General features: G+C 39.6%; 1 protein-coding gene across 1 annotated transcript; it reads right to left on the reverse strand.

The window, feature by feature from the left end:
- Positions 1–9,406: 9,406 nt before the first annotated feature.
- On the reverse strand, positions 9,407–10,328 carry LOC147438246 (uncharacterized). The gene is made up of 2 exons (XM_086486721.1): positions 9,732–10,328; positions 9,407–9,472 (listed from the first exon to the last, which is right to left on the reverse strand). The coding sequence occupies exons 1-2, from the start codon at positions 10,326–10,328 to the stop codon at positions 9,407–9,409; spliced, it is 663 nt and encodes a 220-aa protein (XP_086342847.1).
- Positions 10,329–10,569: the final 241 nt, after the last annotated feature.

The following is a 10,569-nucleotide window of genomic DNA, read 5'->3' on the forward strand; positions in this document are numbered from 1 at the left end:
AAAGCATGGCTCATCAACCTTTGAAACATGGTTGGAGCATTAGTTAACCCAAACGGCATAGCCTGGTAGACAAATATACCCTATTCTGTTGCAAAGCAGTTTTATGCTGATCTTTTGGGTCAACCAAAAGTTAATTGTATCCCGAAAAGCCATCTAAGAAGCTGTAAGCTTCTTTGCCTGCAACTCATTCTAAAACATGCTCAATTATCAAAAGAGGAAAGTTGTCTCTAATGGTAGCTGCATTCACCTTTTTGAGATTAACACAAACTCGTAATTTTCCATTCTTCTTGGGTACTAGCACAATTGGAGACACCCAATCTGTGTGTCCAATTTCGTAAATGAATTCAACTTCCTTTAGTTTTTCAATCTCTTCTTTTATCTTCTTGGCAAATGTTTCATTATATGTGTATGGTCCTTGTCTATTTGGTTTCACATCATCTCTCATGGGTATGGTATGTTGACAGATTTCTAGATCAACACCCTTGAGATCCTTGTAAGACAAAGCGAAGATATATCGGTATTTCTTTAACAAGCTTAGTAAAATCTTTTCTTCTTCTTTTGTTAGGCCATTCGCAATGTAAGTAGGTCTATGCTCTTCTCCTGGTTCAGCCAAGTCTATCCTTTTAGCGTTTTCAGACCCTTCATAAGACTTGCCCTGTTTCCATAGTTTCCTAACAGGTTGTTCGACTATGATTTTCCGATCTTGGAGAGTATACTTTTTGTAATGGGATGGAACATGCATTACATCCTTACCATCCTCTTCTGTGGTTTCCATTTCGGTTGTGTATATCTCCTTTAGAGATTTTTCCAACTCTTGATATTTCTTTTTCCGCTCAACTCGTGTCATGAGTGGTTTCTTATCCTGTGGGTTTGCTTGAGTACCCTTCCTTCCTTGAGTACCCTTTGTAAGACTTGCCCCGTTTCCATAGTTTCCTAACAGGTTGTTCGACTATGATTTTCCGATCTTGGAGAGTATACTTTTTGTAATGGGATGGAACATGCATTACATCCTTACCATCCTCTTCTGTGGTTTCCATTTCGGTTGTGTATATCTCCTTTAGAGCTTTTTCCAACTCTTGATATTTCTTTTTTCGCTCAACTCGTGTCATGAGTGGTTTCTTATCCTGTGGGTTTGCTTGAGTACCTTTCCTTGTTTTCCTCGATGTCTGAGACATTTCTGAGTTTTTGTTTGAAGGATATTTGCCAATTATTTTGTCCTTGACACAATCATTTGCATCTATCTGCATCAGGGATTGTGTTTTAATGGAGACTGATGGCATAGGTCGTGTTTTCACAATTCTGGTGTCTCTCTTTCGTCTACCATTTTTTGTCTTCTTGATTTCTGATTTGGAAAGTCAAAAAACTTTTCCTCCCCTCATTTTAAGAGTAGCTTAGATCTTGTATGCTCTTTTTCTGCCCGAATCTTCTGAGGTAGCCGAGTGTTCATTTAACTCATCAGTTGCATCATAATGGAGTTCCGAAAAGACTTGTTGAGCTTTCATTAAGTCCTTGGGTTCCTCATCGTTGTCTTCAATGTTGATGATTGAAATCATTTGGATGGGAATTATGTCGTAGCCATCCTCATTGCAAAATTGAGTAGGCATAGACGTATTCACACATACATCCATTGTCGCTAAAATTTGAGTCCACTCGAATGGCTCAAATAAATGCTCTAGAAAGGGTTCAGGTACATAGGCTTCGTCTATGCAATCCCCTTCTAGGATACATTCTTCTCCACACATCCAAATAGGAGTGTCTTTGTTTAACCAGGATGGGAGTTTAGTTTCAGCCGAAGAGACTGAATCAAACTCTTGGATGGGTGTTTTCAAGACATCTCTATAAGTGTGATCTTTTAATAGATCCCACTTGCTTCAAATATAGATAATTGTTTCCCCAATATTGGATAAGCTGTACCTGTCGCATGAAAGGTCTTCCCAATATGATTTCATAGTTGAGTTTTTTCCCAAAGTCTACTATGGCAAAAGTGTGTTGATATTCAATTCCATAGGAACTGACTATCACTTTTTCAAGCAGCCCTAATGGTCTCTCAATGTGTTCGTCAGTCAACTGCAATTTCATTCGAGTTTGTCTAATGTCTGGCTGTCCCCAGGATTCCCATACTGCTTTAGTTGCTATGGCTATGCCAGCTCCACTATCCAGTATCGCCATGGTTTCAATGTCATTATATTTCACTAGGAGGGTGGTGTTTCCTTCTTCCCCTTCATAATATTCTCTGACTTTGTTCTTGGGAACTGATTGAATCTCGTTGTTTTCCATTTCATTTTTCAAATTTTCTAAATTTTTTGAGATTAACCCAGTTATCCCCAACTTCTCTAGGTTTTTTGTTAATGATTCCATAAGTATGGTCTAAGTTTTAACAGTTCTCCCAAGGTAAGAGTGCATTTTGGATGGGTGTAGACATGATTGAATGAATGTCGTCTACTTCTGGGGTCTGTTCAGCTCTTTTTACTTGAGTGGTCTTGCACACGATGGATTCATCTTTGTTTTTTCCCAAGTAAGAAGGTAATTTTTTCAAGGTCAATGGTTTCGACATTCCTGAAGCTTCCGATCCGCAATCCCCGTACAAGGATGTTACATCCATGTTCATATCAGAAGGTAGATTATCCAACCAAACTTCCTCTATAGGAGCTGACTTTAGAGTTAGGCTCCCTTCATTGATCTCTCTCACTTTTTTCCATAAGTGTCCTGGCCAGTCTTCCTCTACGAATGGAATTCCGTCTAAGGCATCTTCGCTGTCAAGCACTATAAGTTCTGGTTTGTTTGTTTCAAGGAGGGGTTCTGCTGCCACCTCAAATTTTTCTTTTGTTTCTTTTATCACAAGCTCTTCAGGTTTTGCGATACTTTCAAGATTGGGTTTTTGTTTTTCCAGCATTTCCTGCTTGATTCTTACCAAATTTTGATAAGCTTCCAGCTTAGCTGCTTCCATGTCTGGAGAAGGATAGTTTTTCCATTTGTTTTCCATGTTTTGGCCTGCTTTAAGTCCTGTTTGGTAGGCTTCCAAGGTGGCATTAATAGGCTCAAAAAATTTATAAACCAGAATGGATCCTCTAGATTTCATGGTTGTTTCCTTGAATTCACTTCCAGTTTCTTTCAACTTTTCATGGAATAGCTTCTTTTCTTTCTCCTCAATTTCAACCTGTTGTTTTTGTTTTCTTATCTCATATCTTTTGCATTTTTCTCCTTTTGATTCTTTGAGGGGAAACTTTAGTATTTTCCGAATCATCAGAGGAGTTGTGTTTCTTTTTCTTGGCCTGCACTCTAGTGATTACCTTGATTGGAACAATCGGTTCACTCTCTGATGAGCTACTAGGTATCACTTGGATTACGTTTACTACGGTTTTACCCTTTTTCAAAGGATTTTTAGGATAATCTTCTGGAAAGTGTCCTCCCTTTTTGCAAAATTGTATGCAATAGGCTTCAATTGGTTTGAGGTTTTTGTCAGGCTCTGGACATTCATTTTTCCAATGATCATCAGCACCACAGTTATGATAGTTTCCTGTTCTTGGCTTCATCATGGGTATTACCATGGGAGGTCTGACACCTTGATTAGCTACATGATACATTGGTGCGAGCTCTGGTGGAGCATAAGTCACGTGTTCCTCCATTGGTGGTGGATGTGGATTATACCAATCTCCTTCTACCATTACTGTAGATGGACTAGGCTCTGCATAGGGTGTAACAGGTACTAATGCTTGTTCATCTATGACTCCTTCAGAGTGCATGTACTTTACAGGCACTGCATTATGTCTTGGATACGGAGGTTGTTGTCCCAACACAGGTTTAGGTCTTTCCATACCCATTGGTGGTCTTTGAGCTTGGGCCATATTAGGCTGATATCTATACATGGGTTGTCCTTCTGGCCTCATGGGCACATACTGAACATTCCCATCATTCTTTGGTCTGAAGTAGCACTTGTGGGTCTCATGGTTGGTCCATTTACCCTCGATTGTACACCATTTTTGTGGCCTAATTGGTTGTCCCAGTGGAGGTATCCCTTGTCCTGGTCCCCTCATAGGTGCTTTTTGCATGTTGTTCATCATGTCGCTCATCCTTTTAAGCATATCTTCTATGGATGAGTGGTGTTGTAGCAGCCGCTCCCACTTGTGCTGGTTTAGTGGATGCTGTGTTCTCACTTTGGTTATCCTTAGGGACATCTTCTTCGTTGAAAATTTCACAATTGTCTCCTAAGTCAATAGCATCTGACACACACGCTTCTAGGGTTGTATGCTTTTACTATAGAGTATATCATGAAGTTCTTTGTTTACGAATCCCTCCAGAAACAAAGATACAAGTCGTTCTTTTGCAGGTATCTCCATCTCTGGGCATCTGGCAATGTATTGTTTCATTCGAGTTGCACAATCCCTAACAGACTCACCATGTTTTTGTTTAAAGCTGTAAATTTGATCTACCGTATTATGTTTGATCCCCATTTTGGAACAAGCAGCTACAAATCCTTGAGCTAATGTGTTCAAGTACATGATTGACCTTGGTGGAATGTTTTGGAACCATGTTAATGCTTTTCCTTCTACTAATGTCATTCCAAACCCCTCGAATTGAGTATGGAAATCGAATATATGATCTGCTCTTAGCACTTGCTTAAAGCTTGCTAAGTGGTCGTATGGATCCCCTGATCCACTGTATTTTGTGACCCATTTCTGAAAATCAGCTGGTCTGATGTGTCTGTTTGGTTCAACTCCCGATCTTCTAGTAGTTGGTCCTCTTCCGAGTCCTTCAAACCAGTCTGTTGGAAATAGTGGCTCATGTAGCCCTGGACTGGCCTTAGTGTCACCCGGTTTTCTACATATGAGGTGGTTTCTGGTTTCTTTACATTACTCTCATATGATCTCTCACTGTGTTCATCTCTTGGAATTGTTTCTGGTCCTTGCCCCAATATCCAATCCTGTATGGAATACCCTTGGTATTTGGTTTGTTCTACCTCCTCAGGAGTCATCATAACAAAGTTGTTGTTATAACAATCCCTAAACAGGTAGATTGGTAGGTCCGCTAATCCCTTATCTTTGATCTTGAAGATATAGATGATCTTCATGGCCGTTAGTTCTCCTGGTTTGGCATGAGAAGTCCACAGAAGATCTTTTATGTTTCTATCTTCCCAACAATAAACTCCGATCCTCGTTTTAAAGGCTTCAAGTCTACTTGATCGTATCCCTCGAATTCTAAAGTTGGTGGTCCTTCTTTTGCTGACATATCTGAGATTATGGTGTTTATTTCTAACCCCCATTTGTCTATCACGTCAGGGTTTTTGACTAGTAAATACTGAGTTTCGTTTCGATCCATGTACATTTTTCCTTGTTTGTTTGCCCTAACCTCTTCTTCGAACTCAATCGCATGGTCATCAATGCGAATAGCATACTCATTAGGATCCAAGTAAACCTAGGCTCCATGACGATTAGTCTTGTAAAAAGATAGTATATGCTTATAGCGCACTGTCGTTCCGGTTTGTGAGTGAGTCGAGTAAGAAGACATTTTGGATGTTGAATATGAAAAAGAGTCTGAGACTTCTTCAGGAATTGTGTGCAAGGAGTTTCCTTGATTCACGCTTTCTTCGGTAGATACTCTACTGGAGGTTTCTCCGAGTATGCCCTGATTTTCTAGTACATGACCAGATCTAAGGTTCATATAGACTTATGAAGCCCTGGATAGAGTACTCACCTTTGGATTGACTTGTCGTCAATTTCCACTTGATTCGATTGCGACTTTTTGTCAAGCCACTAATTCCTCATCTGCAACCTGATTCCTGTACAAATTTGATCAAGTTAGCTATTATTCTATAAGGACATTAGAGTTTTTGCTACTCTTGTGATTGGTCTCTGTGTATCACTTCAAATCGAGCTATGGGAGTCAAAATTTGACTTTCAGATTCGACTTTAGCAAAAATTCAAAGGTTTGATCTACAACCTGGAAACTGAGTATACATGTACCAATTTTGATCCGATTGAACCTTAAATTTCCCTGTGGCTTTATATTATGTTGGTCTAACACTGTCTAAGGTCAAAAGTCAAAATTGATGTCTCTGGATAGTAGAAGTAAATAATCACGATTATTTACTTTTGTCAAATTTTTGCACCATTAGGGCCAAAAACGACTCAAAATGGGATGTTTGTTAATCTAAGGATTAAGGAATAGTCCAATAGTTATTTGACACGTATACAAAAGTATGGCACTCTTGTCTCCTCTATTTTGGGTTTTGGTGGTCCTATTTTGACGGAGAACCGCTAAATGTCTTGATCATAAGGCTGAAACAGCTATATTTGGGTGCTTTCAGCGAGAGAGCTCATTAAATTTGTGGCCCAAAGTAACGAAGTCTCATCTTTTATTCTATTTTATATTTCACAAAAGCGTTGTCAAAAGATACGAAATCTATGCTAGAAGGCTCTCAAAACAAGGGCATTAATGACAAATCACCTACTTTTTTCAAACGTATACCATTTTCGCTCTCTCTCTATTTTGTGAGAGGTTTAAGTCTTCCGTCTATATTTTCTTTCTTCTTCTCTAATCTCTGAGTTTCCATGGCGTCTTTTGCACATCGCCCTTCACATAACATAACTTCTTGTGACTTTCATAACGTTAGAGAGGATGGTCTTTGGAAGCCCATATCTTTTCGTGTGAATGATTGGGTAACAATGCTTCCTTCATGCAAAGGTGTACACAGAGTGAAGAGAACTAAACGTGATAAAGTAAAAAACCATTGTAAAAGTCATGTTCTTGCTTTCAAAGTGACAGACCATGGCTGGATAGCTAAGGTTCAACATGTGTACATGGCCAAGGATATGGTGTTAGACTGGGAAGAACATCCCACATTGCATTCTTACTGTAAGTACAAAAAAACTTCTATTTGATACAATGAATTTTCATTCTCCCATAGTTTTTCTCATTTTTTGATTCCATTCCAGATATATTTCCTTCAACAACTGGGAATGGCAGCCTGTAGAGAGTCTAAGTGGGACGTTCAAAGCAATGCATAAAGGGATTGCAGATGCTATGTATGCTGACAAGACACCTTCCTTTTACAAAACAATGGATTTGTTTGTCTATTTTGCAGAATACAAAGCTCCATCATGAGAGGTGCATATGGAAAACTACATTAGTTACCCGTTCCCACCATAAGTTCACTTGACTGGGAAGTTTCTGATGCATGTACTATATCAAGCTTCAAATCGAAGATCAAAGAAGACATCCTTAAAGCTACGTCTCCAGGCAGGATATCAAGAACGATTAAAGTTCAATGGTTCTTGACTATACATGTCTTTGTGGCATGTTTCAAAACAATGGACTTGCAGAGGACAAAGACGATGTGGCTTAATAGAAGACTTTCTATGACTGAACTAGATAATGTACTTGGAGACGGATGGAGCACCAAAGAAACTTTCCATATTGGTGATAATATTAGTTGTAGAGTAAGCCCAAATTCTATTTCTATCTCTCTCATATCAACTATGTCGTCAATCATTAGTTCTGGGCTACGACTATAGGAGATGTAGAAGCAAATTAGGTAGCTGGGTTCCTCTTGACTCTAAGGAAAATTGTCCAGAGTTTGAACTAAACGTCATTGTCCATCCACACACTGAGTATAGAAGCCTGATAGTAACAACAAATTGGAGACTACATGATGTTAGAGAATCTCTTGAGTTTCTTGATGAAACATCTCCCGAGTATAGATTCAAAGTGGATGAAATTGTGGTGAGCACAAGGATGGAGAATTCAACCTCTTGCATCACATGCCTTCCCCCAAAAAGAGTTGTATTTGAGACACTTGCAAGGACTTGAAAAAACAAGTTCAATATTGTAATCATTTTGCAAATATATTTATCTTTTCTCTACCTTATTGTGATCATTATTTATGTTGTTTTAAACTTACATGGCACCATGATACACATTTAAGAATCGATAGTTGGTATTAAGTATTTGAAGTACAAAATTATGAATCACCAAAGGGTATATATATGTTCATATGGAAAAAATGAACAAAAGTGTACATAGCTTTTGTGGAGTAATCAATCATGAAACTCCACTTTTCTTTTTGCCTGAGAGGATTCTGCATCCTCAGAGACCCTTTTTCTTTTGTGTTAAGAAGGGGGTGAAATTTCAGGAGTGGGTGGTGGTGGTGACTTGGGCTTCTCAGAGCTTGCCATGGGTGACTCGGCAGGGGTTGGTGCTTTGGGCTCCTCAGGGCTTGGCACGGGTGACTTGGCAGGGGTTGGTGCTTTGGGCTCCTGAGGAGTGGCTGGCTTGGGTGACTTGGAAACCTTCTTTGGCAACATGAATGGTAGCTTGAAAGGTGAGCTAGGTGACTCCCCCTTACTGTTCTTAACTGTATGACGCTTTTGAACCTTGAATTTCAATGGTGAGTGGAATGGATGGCCCTTTGTATCTACTCTTTTTTTTGCAGGGCTCTTCTTCTTGGTGGGACTCTTCCCCTTGGCAGGGATCATTCTTCTTGGTGGGACTCTTCCCCTTGGCAGGACTCTTCTTGGCATGGCTCTTCTTTGTAGGACTCTTCTTCTTGTGATCCTTTTTCTTTGTATGGATCTTCTTTGCCGGACTTTTCTTCTTTTGATCCATTTTCTTTGCATCCAAACCCTTGGTGGCTCTACCTTTCTTTGGTGGCAAAAGAGATTCTGGATCATTTGGATTTATTGATCTTTCCAAAACCATAGAAACAACCTTCTCTCTCACCCCACGTGACCCAAGACTCTGGATAGTCATGCAACTGAAACAAATAGAAAAAGGAATTAAAGGACATGAGTACATACATACATAGTTAAGACATCAAAATAAATACATGAGCCACACACTTACAATGAGTGTAGTCATCCGGCACCTTGACTCAAGATATCTCCATGCATTGGCAAGCATCCTCCATCCACAAGATGTTGAGTCTGTTTGTAAAGGCACTTTTTGATTGTAGTACGTGAAACCTTCTATATTGTAATCCTTATTTGTGGTACTCAGGTGACCAACAATAAGTTTGGCAGCACTGCAAGAAGACATTGAATCAAAAATCTACTAATAGAAAACAATGGACCATCAAGCATAGATCATACTTCATACTTATAGTTTACTTCTCCCATGGATACTTGACAATGAATTCATAAATATAATATCTTTCTCCAAAAGATTGACGATAATAAGACTCCAATGTCCTCTACAAAAAATAACAATTAGCTAGGAATACCACAAAATGTTAAAAATAACATGTAAGGAGTTAAGATTTACCCTTCAACATAGGGGTATATTATGTAATTGCAGGTCAGCATGTTAAAATCTTCAAAAAAACTTGAAAGGCTTCCTTGCTTGTTAAAAAGGCATTATGTCACTAGAGGGTCAAGTATGGAAATTTGTATAGCTAGAGCCTCTGGAAGATCCCTCATAAGACACCTGAAAAAGAAAACACACCCCCCAATGAGGCCCTTGTGCCTGCCTTGAAAATGCACTAATAATTAGCAAAGGAGAAACACATACCCGAGACATATAAAGAGCACAGTGTCACCAAGCTCAATGTTGGGGTTTACAAGCATACTTGTGTCGTGAGGGAATATGTCCAAGTACACCTCATTATCTCCAAACAAGGAGACATCTACCACCATTTGGCCTGTAACTTTTTCATAAAGAAGAGAGTTGGATGCTCTTAAAATTTTTGCTTGCTCTTTAAGGATAGCATCCTCTGATATCATGTCTTGCTCCCTCTCAACCTCCTTTCCTGCTTTGATATCCTGGGCCTTTCTTGTCTCATACTCATGTGTAACATCCTCAATGACAACCCCTGAATCTTTTTGCTGCCTGGAAGGAGGGATATTTAAAATTTGGAAGGCTCTAAGATCCTCACTAGGAATAATCTCAAGAGCCTTATCAAACTTGTACCTCAGCCTTGACACAAGCACAAAATCTTTGCTCATAAGTGTGACCCTGTGAGAAAATGCAGCTGCAATGTAGCTATCATTCATAAAGTCTATGAGAAAATCCTCAGCAGCTTCCTGAAGGCACATCAAAGCTTGAGATTGCCACCTTACTGAGACAAAAGTTTTGATATTCATCATGCTCACAAGTCTATCTAATATCTCTTTGACAACTCTCATGAAAGGTAGCTTTGGAATCAGTAGACAAGTAGACTTTTGTGCTTTTCTTATTTCTCTTAAAGATTTGACTTGATAATTCAACCTTTTTCTAGCAGTGGGCCTTTGACGAGGTTGTGGAGGTGGTGGTTTCTCTGGATCTTTCTCTAAATCATCTTTTTCTAGATTATTTGGGGCTTGGTAGACTTTTCTTGTAGTCTGCTTTGTCCTCGCCATTTGGGTCACAAAACACCGCACGACGCGATAGCTGGGTCACCCACAATCTACAAGCTATCCGTATCGCGTCGTATGTGAAGCTAATGATTTTGGCTAATCATGGAGGGACGCCTGCACGAAGTGATAGACGGGTCACCCACATTCTAGAACATGTCCATATCACGTCGTATGTGAAGCTTTTGACCTTTGCAATGAATCAAGGAAGGACACCTGCACGACGCGATAGCCGGGTCGCCCACTG

The sequence above is a fragment of the Adiantum capillus-veneris genome, chromosome 17 (genome assembly GCF_014529385.1).
Source record: "Adiantum capillus-veneris isolate H3 chromosome 17, ASM1452938v2, whole genome shotgun sequence".
Lineage (NCBI taxonomy): Eukaryota > Viridiplantae > Streptophyta > Polypodiopsida > Polypodiales > Pteridaceae > Adiantum > Adiantum capillus-veneris.

What these genes read in the sequence shown, in the direction of transcription:
- LOC147438246 (XM_086486721.1), bottom strand. Translation starts at nt 10,328, where the DNA reads ATGGCGAGGACAAAGCAGACTACAAGAAAAGTCTACCAAGCCCCAAAT. An exon ending in ATATCAAAGCAGGAAAGGAG is followed by an intron (nt 9,473 to 9,731) that starts GTTGAGAGGGAG and finishes GCTAATTATTAG; the next exon opens with TGCATTTTCAAGGCAGGCAC.